The following is a 15,073-nucleotide window of genomic DNA, read 5'->3' on the forward strand; positions in this document are numbered from 1 at the left end:
ATTTCTCGCCCCCCCCTTCCCCTTCGCCCCCCTCAGGCCGCTATTTCCCTCCTCCCCCTTTCCCCTCAGGCCGTTTGTCCCCCCTTCTCCATTTCTCCCCTTAGGCCGCCATTTGTGCCCCCCCCCGCTTCCCCTCAGCCCCCCCCCGCGTCGCCTCAGGCCGCCATGGCGCTGGTCTCCGCCGACTCCCGCATCGCGGAGCTGCTGGGGGAGCTGCACCAGCTCATCAAACAGACGCAGGTAGCGGGGTTGAGGTGTGGGGGGGGAAGCCCCTAAAGACCCCCTCGGTGCATGTTTGTGGGCGTTCTCCACCGCCCCCCCCTCCCCTCACCGCCGTTTCCCCTCAGGAGGAGCGCTCCCGCAGCGAGCACAACCTGGTCAACATCCAAAAAACCCACGAGCGGATGCAGACGGAGAACAAGAGTGAGGGGGGCCGGGACACACCGGGGGGGGGGGGGGCGGTTGGGGGGATGTGGGGGACGCCCCCGGTCCCTCCTCACCCCCTCATCTCCCCCCCAGTCTCCCCCTATTACCGGACCAAGCTGCGGGGGCTCTACACCACCGCCAAGGCCGACGCTGAGGCCGAGTGCAAGTAGGCTTTTCATCTTCTGTGACCCAAAATGCTCCTTTCGTAGCCCAAAAGTGCCCTTTGGTGACCCAAAATGCTCCCTTTGTAGTCCAGACTCGCCCTTCTGTGGCCCCAGATACCCTTTCTGTGACCCAAAATGCCCTTTGTGGCCCAAAATCGCCCCTTTGTAGCCCAGAATCGCTTTTCTGTGGCCCCAAATGCCACTGTTGTGGCCCAAAATCACCCTGTTGTGGCCCAAAATGGCCCTTTTGTAGCCCAGAATCTCCTTTTGGTGACTGAAAATGCTCCTGTTATGGCCCTAAATGCTCCTTTGGTGGCCCAAAATAGCCCTTTTGTAGCTCAAAATTGCCCTTTTGTGGCCCAAAATGCACCGCTTGTAGCCAAAATCACCCTTTTGTGGCCCCAAATGCCGCTTCTGTGACCCAAAATGCCCCTTTTGTAGCCCAGAATCTCCTTTTGGTGACCCAAAATGCTCATGTTGTGGCCCTAAATGCCCCTTTTGTGGCCCAAAATCGCCCTTCTGTGGCCCCAAATGTCCGTTGTGGCTCAAAACCACCCTTTTGTGACGCAAAATGCCGCTTCTGTAGCCCAAAATTGCCCTTCTGTTGCCCCAAACGCCGCTGTTGTGGCCCAAAATTGCCCTTTTGTGGCCCAAAATGTGCCTTTTGTAGCCAAAATCACTCTTTTGTGGCCCCAAATACTCCTTGTGTGACCCAAAATGCCCATTTTGTAGCCCAAAATCGCCCTTCTGTTGCCCCAAACGCTGCTGTGGTGGCCCAAAATCTCTGTTTTGTAGCCCAAAATTGCCCTTTTGTGGCCCCAAATGCCACTCCTGTGGCCCAAAATTGCCCTTTTGTAGCCCAAAATTGCCTTTTTGTGACCCCAAATGCCCCTTTTTTAGCACCAAATTGTGTTTCTGTGACCCAAAATAGCTTTTTTGTCACCTAAAATGATCTTATTGTGGGCCATAATCCCCTTGTTGTGACCCAAATTTGCTTTTTTCCCCCGTAAATTCCCCATTTCCCACCCCAGATCCCCTTTTTAACCAAAATTCCATCTTTTTAAGCTCAAAAACTTTCTTTTTAGTCCTGAATCCCCATTTTTGATCCCCAAATCCCCATTTCCCCCCCAAAAAAATCCCCGTGTCCCCCTTTTAAATGTCCGTTTTTCCTCAAAAGTCCCCATTTTTTGGTGTTCAAACCCCCCTTTTTAATTCTCATTTTCCGTTTTTAACTAAAACCTTTAACTTTTAACGTTCAGTTTTCCCATTTTGATGCAAAATTTACGTTTGGTGATTCACAAATGTTTATTTTTAACTTCAAATTTCCAATTTTAGCCCCGAAGCCGCCCGTCTTGATCCCAAGTTCCGATTTTTAACCTAATTTTTTATTTATTTTCCTGTTTTTGAGGGAAATTTTGGTTTTATTAATTAATTTCTATGCCTAAATCCCCATTTTTAACCCCAAAACCCCCTTCTTTCCCTCCCGAATCGCCCTTTTTCCACCTAAATCCCCGTTTTTAGCTCCAAGGTTCTAATTTTTGCCTTCAAATATTTAATTTTAAGGCAAAATTTGTACATTTTGATTTGAAATTCTTGTTTTTAATAATTGATTTTTTTTTTATTAAAGCGTTGGTTTTTGAGGGGAAAAAACGTGTTTATTGCCCCAAGACTCCCCCCTTTTTTCCATAAATCCCCCTTTTTCACCCCAAAACCCCACTTTCCCCCCAGACGCCTCCTTAAGAACCCCCAAATCTCACTTTCACCCCCAAAATCCCATTTTTACTCCCCAAATTTTCATCTTTCATGCAAAATTGTCATTTTTTTTGTTGACAAATTGGAATTTTTGTCCAAATCGCTGGTTTTTTTAATCCCCCCAGGTCCCCCTTTCCCTGCCAAAAGTCCCCATTTTTGTCCCCAAATCGCCATTTCCAGCTTCCAAATCCCCCTTTTTCGCCCCAAAATCCACCTTCTTCCCCCCAAAATCCCCCTTTCCCCCCCAAAATTGCCTTTTTCATAAAAAACTTCTTTTATTAGTTCCGAAAACCTCGTTTTTCCACCATAAAATCCCCATTCCACCCCCAAATCCCCGTTTTTAGCGAAAAATTCCCATTTAGGATTTACAAAGTGTTCCGTTTTTTCCTAAAATCACGCTTTTTCTCCCCAAATCCGCATTTTAACACAAAATCCCCATTTATTAATCCCAAACCCCCTTTTTACCCTCCCAAACGCCTTTTTGACCCCAAAAGATTGATTTGCGAGTTACAAAATTTCCTTTTTTCCCTCTAAAACCCCTTTTTTAATACAAAATTGCCCATAAATTAGCCCCAAAATCCACCTTTTTCACCCCAAAATCCCCATTTTCCCCTCTTGAACCCCATTTTTAACGCAGGGAAAACCTCATTTATTTCCCCCCAAAACCCCTGTTTCCCCCCTAAAAAAACCATTTCCTCCCCCCCAAACCCCCCGTTTTCACCCCAAACTCCCCTTTTGACCTCCCGACTCTCCGTTTTTAACCAATTTTGCTGGTTTTCGCAGCATTTTGCGTAAAGCGCTGGACAAAATCGCCGAGATCAAGTCCCTCCTGGAGGAACGTCGCATTGGTACCGGCCCCCCCCCACCCCCAAAACCGGGGTGTTTAACCCCAAAACGAAGCGGGGGTGGCCCCTCTGGGACGGGGGGGGCCCCTTCCTGAAACTTTATGTTTTTGTTAGCGGCCAAAATCGCGGGGATTTACAGCGAAGCGGAGCCGCCGCGGAAGACGATGCGCCGGGGGGTGCTGATGACGCTGCTCCAGCAGTCGGCCATGACGCTGCCCCTCTGGATCGGCAAACCCGGCGAGAAGTGAGGCCTTTTCGGGGGGAAAACGGGCGATTTTGGGGTTCCTCGAGAAACTTGGGGGGTTGCAGCCCCTCGGGGAGGGGAAAAGGGGCGAAATCGGCGTTTTTTTAGGGGTGGAATTGGGATTTTTTGAGGTGAAATTGGGGGTTTTCGGGGGCATCTCACAGGGGTTTTGGTGGGATCAAAGGGAGTTTCTGGGGGTCTGAGGGGGATTTTGGGGTCAAAACGGGCGATTTTGGGGTTCCTCGAGAAACTTGGGCGTTTACAGCCCCTCGGGGAGGGGAAATGGGGCGAAATTGGGTTTTTTTAGGGCTGGAATTGGTTTTTTTTGAGGTGAAATTGGGGGTTTCGGGGGGATCTCACAGGGGTTTTGGCGGGATCCAGGGTATAATGGAAGGTTTTGGGGGTCTGAGGGACGTTTTGGGGTGAAAATGGGCAATTTTGGGGTTCCTTGAGAAACTTGGGGGTTTGCAGCCCCTCGGGAGGGGAAACGGGGCGAAATCGGCATTTTTTTAGGGGTGGAATTGGGATTTTTTGAGGTGAAATTGGGGGTTTTGGGGGCATCTCACAGGAGTTTTGGCGGGATCCAGGGTATAATGGAAGCTTTTGGGGGTCTGAGGGGAATTTTGGGGTGAAAAGAGCGATTTTGGGGTTTCTCGAGAAATTTGGGCATTTGCAGCCCCTCGGGGAGGGGAAATGGGGCAAAATTGGGGTTTTTTAGGGGTGAAATTGGTGGGTTTTGGGGTGAAATTGGGGTTTTGGGGGGCATCTCACAGGGGTTTTGGTGGGATCAAAGGGAGTTTCTGGGGGTCTGAGGGGGATTTTGGGGTAAAAACGGGCGATTTGGGGGTTTCTTGATAAATTCGGGGGTTTCTAGCTGCTCGGGGAGGGGAAATAGGGCGAAATTGGTTTTTTTTTAGGGCTGACATTAGAGGGTTTTGAGGTGAAATTGGGGTTTTGGGGGGGATTTGTGGGATAAAGGAAGTTTTGGGGGGTCTGAGGGGGATTTTGGGGTGAAAATGGGCGACTTTGTGGTCCTTGGAGAAACTCGGGGTTTTCCAGCCCTTTGTGGAGGGGAAATGGGGCAAAATTGGGGGGTTTTAGGGGCGAAATTTGGGGGTTTTTGAGGTGAAATCGCGGGTTTCGGGGGGGGAATCTCACAGGGGTTTTGGCGGGATGGGGGGGATAAAGGGGAGTTTTGGGGTAAAACGGGGCGGTTTTGGGGTTCCCCACGGCATTTGGGGCTTCCCACCCCCCTCTCGGGGGAGGGAAATGGGGTGAAACGGGGGGGTTTTGGGGTGAAAGAAGGTTTTTTTCGGGGGGGGGGAGGCGGCGGGTCTCAGGGTGGTTTTGGGGGGTCGTCGTCCCCCCGGGGCGGCCATTTTGTCCCCCGGGGGGGGCGGCCATTTTGAGGCACGAGGTGGGGGGTTTTGGGGCACGGGGGGGTGGATTTTGGGGTCCCCCCTGATTTTGGGGGGTGTTCCCCCCTCCCCCCCCAGACCCCCCCCCCTCTGCGGGGCGGTGCCAGCGGCCGGCGACTACGTGGCCCGACCCGGGGACAAAGTGGCCGCTCGGGTGAAGGCGCTGGAAGGGGACGAGCAATGGATCCTGGCCGAGGTCGTCAGCTACAGCCACGCCGCCAACAAGTGAGACCCCAAAAACCCCTTTATTCCCCCCAAAATCCACCCCCCAGCACCCCCAAATCCCCCCGTGCCCCCAAATCCCCCCCGAAACGGCTCCAAAACCCTCCGAAAGTGCCCCGAAATCACCCCCTTGTGCCCCAAAATACACCCTGAGGCACCTCCCTGGGGCCCGGAAAGGCACGAAATTACTCCAAAATCCCCTCAAATCACCCCAAAATGTGCCCGGAAATACCTCCCCCACCCCAAAATTCCCCTCGTGCCTCAAAAGTGGCTGAAAACACCCCCCCCTCTCCCCCCCCCCCCCAAAAAAAAAACATGTAAATCGCCCCAAAATACGCTTTGGAATAGTGCTCTGGGCCCCAAAATAGGCTAAAAATGGCCCAAAATATTCCCCCCGCGGCCCCCAAATCCCCCCAGATCCCCCCCAAAGAGACCCGGAAATACCCCCCCACCCCCCCAATTTCATGTGTGTCGTCCCCCCCCCCCAATTTCAGCGTTTTGCCCCCCCATTTTTGGGCTTCCCCCCTTCCCCCCCCCCCCAAATTTCGCGTTTCCCCCCCAAAACCTCCCAATTTTGGCCTCTTCCCCCCAAACCCCCCATTTTTTTTGCCCCTTCCCCCCCCACCCCCCCAATTTTGGGGTCCCCCCTCATTTTTACTCCCCCCAAGCTCCCCAATTTCATATCCCCCCCCCCAAACTCCCCAGTGTTGGGGTTCCCCCCCATTTTTCTGCCCCAAAACCCGCCTTTTTTTGCCCCCCCGTTTGTGTTCCCCCTCCCCCCCCAGTTTTCACATCCCCCCCCCCCAACTCCCCAATTTTGGGCTTTTCCCCCATTTTTCCCCACAACCTCCCCTATTTTTTGCCCCTTCCCCCCCCCAACCCCCCCAATTTCATATTCCCCCCCCCCCAGTTTTGGGGTCCCCCCCATTTTGCCCCCCAATTCCATGGGTCCCCCCCATTTTTCCCCCCCAACCCCTCCAATTTTGGGCTTCTCCCCCCATTTTTCCCCCCAAACCCCCCTTTTTTTTTTACCCTTTCCCCCCACAACACCCCAATTTTGTGCCCCCCCCCCATTTTTCCCCCCCAATTTTGGGTTTTTCCCCCAAACCCCCCTTTTTTTTTTTTATTCCTCCCCCCCCAACCCCCTAATTTTGTGCCCCCACCCCCCTCAACTTCATATTTCCCCCCCAATTTTGGGGTCCCCCCCATTTTGGCCCCCCCAGTTTCATGTCCTCATCCCCCCCTTTTTCCCCCCCTTAATTTTGGGCTTTTCCTCCCATTTTTCCCCCCAACCCCCCCTTTTTTTTAACCCCTTCCCCCCCCAACCCCCTAATTTTGTGCTCCCCCCATTCCCCCCCCCAATTTCATATTTCCCCCCCCAATTTTGGGGTTCCCCCCATTTTGGCCCCCCCCAGTCCCCCAATTTCATGTGTGTGTCCCCCCCCCCCATTTTCCCCCCCAATTTTGGGTTTTTCCCCCCAAACCCCCCTTTTTTTTTTTTACTCCTTCCCCCCCCCAACCCCCCATTCCCCCCCCCAACCCCCATTTTGGCCCCCCCCAGTTTCATGTCCCCGTCCCCCCCTTTTTCCCCCTTAATTTTGGGCTTTTCTCCCCAAACCCTCCTTTTTTTTTTATCTCTTCCCTCCCCTCAACCCCCCATTTTCCCCCCCAACCCCCCAATTTTGGCCCCCCCAGTTTCATGTCCCCGTCCCCCCCTTTTTCCCCCCCAATTTTGTGCCCCCCCCCCCAATTTCATCTTTCCCCCCCCCCCAGGTACGAAGTGGACGACATCGACGAAGAAGGCAAAGAGTAAGTGACCCCGAAACCCCCCAAAACCCCCCCAAAACGTGGCAGTGTGTGTGTGGGGGGGGTGTCTCTTTGCAGTGACATCCCCCCCCCCTTTTTTTGTGCCCCCCCCCCCCAGGCGGCACACGCTGAGCCGGCGCCGCATCATCCCCCTCCCCCAGTGGAAAACCAACCCCGAGACCGACCCCGAGGCCCTTTTCACCAAAGACCAGCTGGTTTTGGCCCTTTACCCCCAAACCACCTGCTTCTACCGCGCCCTCATCCACGCCCCCCCCCAGCGGGTGAGTGCCGCCCCCCCGCGACCCCCCCACCCCCCCCCAGTGGGTGATTCTGACCCTCCCCCCCCAAACCCCCCCCCAGCAGGTGATTCCGACCCCCCCCCCCCCTCGAACCCCCCCAAACCCCCCCTTCCCCCCCCAGCGGGTGAGTGCCGCCCCCCCCGTGACCCCCCCCACCCCCCCGCGACCCCCTCAGCCCCCCCCCAGTGGGTGATTCCGACCCCCCCCCCCCGAACCCCCCCAAACCCCCCCTTCCCCCCCCCCAGCGGGTGAGTGCCGCCCCCCCGTGACCCCCCTCATCCCCCCCCGGCGGGTGATCCGACCCCCCCCCCCCTCGACCCCCCCAAACCCCCCCTTCCCCCCCCCCAGCGGGTGAGTGCCGCCCCCCGTGACCCCCCCACCCCCCTGCAACCCCCCCCACCCCCCCCAAACCCCCCTTCCCCCCCCAGCAGTGAGTGAGTGCCACCCCCCGCGACCCCCCCACCCCCCTGCGACCCCCCTCACCCCCCCGTGACCCCCTTTTACCCCCCCAGCAGGTGAGTGCCACCCCCCCCGCGACCCCCCCCCCCCCCCTCCCCCCCAGTGGGTGATTCCGACCCTCCCCCCCAAACCCCCTGAACCCCCCCCCCAGCAGGTGAGTGCAAGCCCCCCAGTCTCCCCCCCCCAAGTTGGTCCCAGTGCCCCCCCCCTTGTGCTCAGTGCCCCCAGTGCCCCCCCCAGTGGGTCCCAGTCCCCCCCAGTTCCTCCCCAGTGGGTCCCAGTGGCTCCTCAGTCCCCCCCCGCGTTGGTCCCAGTGCCCCCCCAGTGGCTCCCAGTGCCCCCCCAGTACCCCCCAGTCCCCCCCCAGCAGGTCCCAGTCCCCCCCAGTGGGTCCCAGTGGCTCTCAGTCCCCCCCCAGTGAGTCCCAGTCCCCCTCAAGTGGCTCCCAGTGCCCCCCAGTACCCCCCGTGCCCCCCCAGCCGCAGGACGACTACTCGGTGCTGTTCGAGGACACGTCCTACGCCGACGGCTACTCGCCCCCCTCAACGTGGCCCAGCGCTACGTGGTGGCCTGTCGGGAGAGCAAGAAGAAGTGAGCGGCGGGGGGAGGGGGGGGCGGGGCCACGGGGAGGGGGGCAAAGATGGAGGGGGCGGGGCCAAGGAGAGAGAGGGGAGAGGGGCGGGGCCAAGGAGGGGGGGGGGGAAAGAGGGAGGGGGCGGGGCAAGGAGAGGGAGCGGGGCCAAGGAGAAAGGGCGGGGCCACGGAGGAAGGCGGGCAAAGATAGAGGGGGCGGGGCCAAGGAGAGGGGGCAGGGCCATGGGGGGTAAAGATGGGGCGGGGCCAAGGAGAAAGGGCGGGGCAAAGATGGAGGGGGCGGGGCCAAGGAGAAGGAGGGGCCAGGGGAGAGGGGACGGCGCCAAGGAGAAAGGGGGCGGGGCCAAGAAGGGGGCAAAGATAGAGGGGGCGGGGCCAGAGGAGGGGGGGCAGGGCCACGGGGGGGGGCAAAGATGGGGCGGGGCCAAGGAGAGGGGGCGGGGCCAAAGAGAAGGAGGGGCAAAGATAGAGGGGGCGGGGCCAAGGAGGAAGAGGGCGGTGCCAAGGAGAGGGGGTGGGGCCAAGGAGAAAGGGCGGGGCCAAGGAGGGGGGGGGCAAAGATAGAGGGGCGGGGCCAAGGAGGAAGGGGGCGGGGCCAAGGAGAGGGGGCAGGGCCACGGGGGGGGACAAAGAGGGGGCGGGGCCACGGAGAAGGGGGGGCAAAGATGGAGGGGGCGGGGCTAAGGAGGAAGAGGGGGGGCAGGGCCACGGGGGGGCGGGGCCAAGGAGAAAAGGCAGGGCCAGGGGAGAGGAGGCGGGGCCGCAGAGAAGGGGGGGGGCAACGAGAGGGGGCGGGGCCAAGGAGAAAGGGCGGGGCCACGGAGGAAGGGGGGGCATAGAAGGGGCGGGGCCAGGGGAGGGGGGGCAAGGAGCAAGGGGGCGGGGCTCAGTGCTATATAAGCCAATAGGGAGGCAAGGGGGCGAGGCCACGAAGGGGGCGGGGCCAAGGAGAGGGGGCGGGGCCACGAAGGAGGGTGGCAAAGAGGGGGGCGGGGCCAAGGGGAGGGGGCAAGGAGCAAGGGGGCGGGGCTTAGCCGCATATAAGGCAATAGGGAGGCAAGGGGGCGGAGCTAAAGAGGAAGGGGCGGGGCTCAGCCCATTATGGGGAAACAACCAAGGGGGCGTGGTCAGGGGAAAGGGGGCGGGGCCAACGAGAACTGGGCGGGGCTAAAGAAGGCCCCCCCCAGCCTTATATGGGGAAGGGGAGAGGAGGGGCGGGGCTCAAATGAAGGGGGCGGGGCCTGGGCCACAAAGGGGCGGGGCTGAACGGCTGAGGGGGGGGTGGGTGGAGCCAGGGGGCGGGGCCTTGGGGGAGGGGCGTGAGGAAATGGCGGCGCTGATGTCACTGCGGGGGAGGGGCCTCCCCTAAACAGAAAGAAGAGCCTCTTTATTGTCAATAAATTAATTAAAAACTGTAATTAAATGCACCCGGGGGGGCGGAGCCACTCTCTGGCTCCGCCCCCCCGGCCGGTGGCAGCTCCTCGTCCGGCCAATCAGGCTGCGGGGGGGGGGGAGGGGGGAAAGGTCAGTGGTTGGCGCCAGGGGGCGTGGCCGGAAGTGTGTGTGGGGGGGGTTGGGGTGGGCGGGGCTTACCGGGGCGGGGTCGTCCAGCTCCGCCCCCCCTTCGCTGATGTCATCGGCCTCCCCCAGGTGGTGGCGAATCAGGTCGCCCCACAGCAGGGGGGCGTGGCACCTGGAGGGGGTGTGTGTGTTACCATGGTGATGGCAACGCCCCCCCCCCCAGCAACCAGGCCACGCCCCCTAGCAACCCCCCGCCCATAGCAACAAGCCCCCGCCCCCCCCCCTTAGTGAGAGCTTCCGGGTGTGGCCCCACCCCCTAGCAACCACCCCGGCCTTGAGCGACAAGCCCCGCCCCCTGGCAACGGCTCCCCCAATAGCAGCAGGCCTTTCGGAGGAGGCCCCGCCCCCTAGCAACCGCCCCGGCAACGGGGGCCCTGCCCCTGGGAATGAGGCTTTGCCCCTTAGCAACGGGCCCCGCCCCCCCTTACCAACCCCCTGCCCTTAGCAACAGGCCCCGCCCCCTTAGCAACCCCTGCCCTTAGCAACAGGCCCCGCCCACAACAACGGCTCCCCGCGGTGGCCCCGCCCCCTAGCAACGAGCCCTCGCCCCCTTAGCAACGGGGGCCCCCCCCATCCCTGTCTCCCGAGGCCCCGCCCCCTTCCCCCCGAGGCCCCGCCCCCTTCCCCCCGAGGCCCCGCCCCCTTCCCCCCGAGGCCCCGCCCCTCACCGCGGACAGGCCCCGCCCACCGGCAGCAGCTCCGGCCCCTCCCCCCGCAGGAAGGCCCGGGCCAGGCAGGGGGGGTGGGCGGCCATGGGGCAGCGCGGGGCAGCGCAGGGGGGGCGGGGCCTCTGCCTGGGGGGCGGGAGACACCGTTAGTGACGTCACAAACCCCGCCCACCCCCCCATGACCCCTCCCCCCGCCTCACCCCTCCCCCACCCTCCAAAACCCCCCCTTAAAGCCCTCCCCCCAAACACTCCCCTCATAGGCCCCGCCCCTTCCTACAGGCCCCGCCCACCTCCCCAGACCCCGCCCACCATCGGAGCCCCCCCCCTCCCTTTCGCCCCTGGCCCCGCCCCTTCCCCATAGGCCCTGTCCCCCGCCCCCTCCCACCCTCATCCAAGCCCCGCCCCCTTCCCCTATAGGCCCCGCCCCTTCCCCCAGGCCCCGCCCCTCACCGGGCAGCCCCCCCCGCAGACGTCGCAGGGCGGGGGGGCGTGTCCTTGGCCTCACTTCCGGGTGGGCGCGGCCTCCTGCGGCGGGGGCGGGGCCGGAGAGGGGGAAGCCCCCGCCCCTTCCTCCAGGACGACGTGGGGGGCGGGGGCGGGGCCAGGGCGGGGCGGGGCGGGGGGCGGAGCCAGCGGAGGCGCAGGGGGAGGCGGCGCCAGGGCGGGCCGCCAGGAGGTGGGGCAGGAGGCGCAGGGCGAAGGCGATTGGCTGCTCCCGGGGGCGCCGCCCGGCCACGCCCGGCAGGCGGCGGGAGGCCGTGGGGTGCTGCCACGCCCACTCGAACTGCGGCGGCGAGAGGGGGCGGGGTCAGCGGGGGAAGGGGGCGGGACTTCCGGCCCGAAGAGGGGGCGGGGCTTGGGGGGGGGCGGGGCTTACCCGGAGGGCGGCCACGTCCGAGGGAAGCCGTAGACGTAGAGCTCCATCTCCCTGCGGAAGTGACGTCGGGGGGGGGGCGGGGCTCAAGGCCACGCTTCCAGGTCCCCACTTCCGGGTTTTTCCTCTAACTTCCGGCCACCGGCTTCCGGGTTCCCCCTCCCTTCCGGCCTCACGTTACTTCCTGGGTTCTCCTCCCCTGTCACTTCCGCCCCCTCGTTTCCTGTCTCTTCCCTCACTTCCGGCCCCCCTTCCCCCCTCCCGCCATTTCCGGCGGCCCCATTCCCCATTGTCCCGCCCCCTCCTTTCCTCCCCCCCCGTTTCCGCCTCCCCCCTCGTTTTCCTCCCCCATTTCCACCCTCCCTCGTCACTTCCTCCCCCCCATTTCCGTTTCCGCCCCATTTCCCCCCGCTTCGACTCTCCCCCCATTTTGACCCTCCCCCCGTTTCCGCTTCCTCCCCCGGTTTTCTCCTCCCCCCCCCTCCCCCAATTCCATTCCTTCCCCCCCCGCAACTTCCGCCTTCCGGAGCTCCCTCCCCCCGTTTCCGCTTCCCCGCCCCCCACTTCCGGCCCTCCCCCCCGCTCACCAGGGCCCCCTCCCGCTGGTCCGCCGCGCCCCCCCCCGCCGCCGCCCCCCGTTGTGCTGCCGGAGCCGCCGCGCCGGGTCCCGGGTGAAGCCCACGTAGCTCCGGCCCCGCCCCGCCCGCAGCAGGTAAACGGCCCGCACCGCCATGGGCCTCCCCCCCCCCGCCACGTCACTTCCGGCCCTTTCCCACAACCCCCCGCGCCCGCTTCCGCCAATCGGCGGCGGACGGGAAGTGACGCCACGGGGCAGGAGGAAGGAGGTGGGGGGGACGGGGAGTCGGATCCAAGATGGCGGCGCTGAGCGCGGAGGGGCTGCGGGAGCGGCTGGAGCGCGCGCTGGGGGCGGAGCACGTGGTCAGGGGGCGGGGCCTGGCGGGGGCGGGGCCTCGGGGAGGGGGCGGGGCCTGGAGGGGGCGGGGGGCGTTAATGAGCCCCCGCGGGGGGGGGTTGGGTGGGGGGTGGCTGTTAATGAGCTTCGGGGGGGGGTTAATTAGTCTTGGAGGGGGCGTAATTAGCCCCGGGGGGGGTTAATTATTCCTGGGGGGGATGTTAATTAGTCCCAGGAGGATTAATTAGTCCGGGGGGTGTTAATGAGCCCCGGGGGGGTTAATTAGTCTTGGAGGGGGGGTAATTAGCCCCGGGGGGGGGTTAATTAGTCTTGGAGGGGGGGTAATTAGCTGGGGGGGGTTAATTAGTCTTGGAGAGGGGGTAATTAGCCCCGGGGGGTGTTAATTAGTCTTGGAGGGGGGGGTAATTAGCCCCGGGGAGGGTGTTAATTAGTCTTGGACGGGGGTAATTAGCTCGGGGGGGGGTTAATGAGCCCCGGGGGGATGTTAATTAGTCTTGGAGGGGGGTGTAATTAGCCCCGGGGGGATGTTAATTATTCCTGGGGGGGATGTTAATTAGTCCGGGAGGATTAATTAGTCCGGGGGGGGTGTTAATGAGCCCCGGGGAGGTTAATTAGTCTTGGAGGGGGGGTAATTATCTCGGGGGGGTTAATGAGCCCCGGGGGGGTGTTAATTAGTCTGGGGGGGTGTTAATTAGTCTTGGAGGGGGGGTAATTAGCCCTGGGGGGGTGTTAATTAGTCTTGGAGGGGGGGTAATTAGCTTGGGGGGGGCTAATGAGCCCTGGGTGGGTGCCAATTAGTCTGGGGTGGTTAATTAGTCTTGGAGGGGGGTTAATTATCCCTGGGGGGGATGTTAATTAGTCCTGAGGGGGTTGTTAATTAATCCTGGGGGGGTATTAATTAGTCTGGGGGGGGTAATTAGTCCTGTGGGGGGTGTTAATAACCTCTGTGGGGGGTTAATGAGCTCGGGGAGGGATAATTAGCCCGGGGGGGGGGGATTCGTTATCCCCAGGGGGGGTTAATTAGTGTTGGGGGGGGTAATTAGTCCTGGGAGGGTGTTAATTAGTCCTGGGGTGCTGTTAATTAGTCCGGGGGGGGACGTCAATAAGCTTGGGGGGGGTTAATGAGTTTGTTTGGGGGGATAACGAGCCCCAGCGGAGGGTTCGTTATCCCCAGGGGGGCTTAATTAGTCTTGGAGGGGTATTAATTAACCCCGGGGGGATGTTAATTAGTCCGGGGGGGTTAATTAGTCCTGTGAGAAGGCGCTAATAACTTTTGGGACGGATTTAATGAGCTTTTGGGGGGGGGTTTAACGAGCTTTGGGGCAGATAACGAGCCCTGGGTGGGGAGGGGGGGGGGGAGGTGCTGCTAACGAACCCCGCTAACGATGTCTCGTGCTTAATTACCCTAATTAGGAGGTGGAGGACACGACCCCCTCCCGCTGCGCCACCAGCTTCCGCCTCCTGGTCGTGGCCTCGTTATTCCGGGGGAAGGGGCTGCTGCAGCGCCACCGGTAATTAACTAATTAGGGCTTAACGAGCCGGGGAGGCTCTTAACGAGCCCCTGGGGAAGCTTAATTAGCCTTTGGGGGGGAGGGGGGTGTTAATTAGCCCTAGGGGAGGGTGCGTAATGAGCGCGGAGGGAGGGGGGTTAATGTGCTCGAGGAAGGGGGTAATTAGCGCTGGGGGGAGTTAATTAGCTCCGGGGGGGGGGGCGGTTAATTAGCTGCGGGGACGGTTAATGAACTTCGGGGGGGGGGTTAATGAGCCCCGGGGGGGGGAGGGAGGGGTGTTAATTAGCCCTGGGGGGGTGTAATTAGCCCTGGGGGGGGGTTGATGAGCCCCGGGAGGGCGTTAATTAGTCTTGGGGGGGTGTTAATTAGCCTCAGGGGGGTGTAATTAGCCCTGGGGGGTTAATGAGCTTCGAGGGGTGTAATTAGCCCTGGGGGAGGGGGGTTAATGAGCCTTGGGAGGGGCTTAATTAGTCTCTGGTGGGGGAGTGGTAATTAGTCTTGGGGGGGTGTTAATTAGTCTTGGGGGGTATTAATTAGTCTTGGGGGGGTGTAATTAGCGCTGGGGGGGGTTAATGAGCTTCGAGGGGTGTAATTAGCCCCAGGGGGGGGGATTAATGAGCCCTGGGAGGGGGTTAATTAGTCTTTGGTGGGGGGGGTCTTAATTAGTCTTGGGGGAGGGTGTTAATTAGTCCGGGGGGATGTTAATTAGTCTTGGGGGGTGTAATTAACCCGGGGAGGGCTTAATGAGCTGGAGGGGGGTCTTAATGAGTTGGGGGGGTTGGGGGGGGGGTTGGATTAGTTTGTGGGGGGGGTTAATTAGTCTCGGGTGGCTGTAATTAGCCTTGGGGGGGTTAAGGTTAATGAGCTTTGCGGGGGCTGTGTAATTAGCCCTGGTGGGGGAGGGGTGGTTAACGAGCTCTGGAGGGTGTTAATTAGTCCTGGGGGGGGGGGGGTGGTTGGCTCGGGGTGGGGGGGGTTAATGAGCTCGGGGGGGGGGGGGCGGGGTGTAATTAGCCCTGTGCGGGGGAAGGGGGTTAACGAGCTTTTTGGGTGTAAGGGGGGGGGGCGTTAATTAGCGTTAACGAGGTGTTTTGCCCCCCCAGGCTGGTTAACGAGGCGCTGGGGGCGGAGCTGGGCCGGATCCACGCCCTGGAGCAGCGGACGCTCACCCCCGAGCAATGGGAGGCCGAGAAAGCCGCCTGAATCTGCATAAATTTGCATAAATTTACATCGCTCCCCCCCACCCCCCTTAACCACCGCCTAATTAGCCCGGCGC

The 15,073-nt window shown here is 61.2% G+C and overlaps 3 protein-coding genes across 3 annotated transcripts; 2 read left to right on the plus strand and 1 right to left on the minus strand.

The window, feature by feature from the left end:
* Positions 1–35: 35 nt before the first annotated feature.
* On the plus strand, positions 36–8,245 carry SGF29 (SAGA complex associated factor 29). The gene is given in 10 exon segments (XM_074567962.1): positions 36–240; positions 348–423; positions 520–592; positions 3,126–3,190; positions 3,302–3,431; positions 4,928–5,074; positions 6,845–6,880; positions 6,996–7,158; positions 8,115–8,175; positions 8,178–8,245. Coding segments are annotated over 10 exon segments (879 nt in total). The 5' UTR covers positions 36–165; the 3' UTR covers positions 8,231–8,245.
* Positions 8,246–9,011: 766 nt separating this feature from the next.
* On the minus strand, positions 9,012–12,125 carry LOC141735320 (structure-specific endonuclease subunit SLX1-like). Its single transcript, XM_074567963.1, is given in 8 exon segments — positions 9,012–9,727; positions 9,823–9,922; positions 10,479–10,604; positions 10,929–11,148; positions 11,151–11,262; positions 11,356–11,375; positions 11,378–11,406; positions 11,940–12,125. Coding segments are annotated over 8 exon segments (846 nt in total). The 5' UTR covers positions 12,086–12,125; the 3' UTR covers positions 9,012–9,634.
* Positions 12,126–12,183: 58 nt separating this feature from the next.
* On the plus strand, positions 12,184–15,040 carry LOC141735330 (bolA-like protein 2). Its single transcript, XM_074567977.1, has 3 exons — positions 12,184–12,291; positions 13,700–13,797; positions 14,901–15,040. The coding sequence occupies exons 1-3, from the start codon at positions 12,226–12,228 to the stop codon at positions 14,998–15,000; spliced, it is 264 nt and encodes an 87-aa protein (XP_074424078.1). The 5' UTR covers positions 12,184–12,225; the 3' UTR covers positions 15,001–15,040.
* Positions 15,041–15,073: the final 33 nt, after the last annotated feature.

Source organism: Larus michahellis, chromosome 30, assembly GCF_964199755.1.
Source record: "Larus michahellis chromosome 30, bLarMic1.1, whole genome shotgun sequence".
NCBI lineage: Eukaryota > Metazoa > Chordata > Aves > Charadriiformes > Laridae > Larus > Larus michahellis.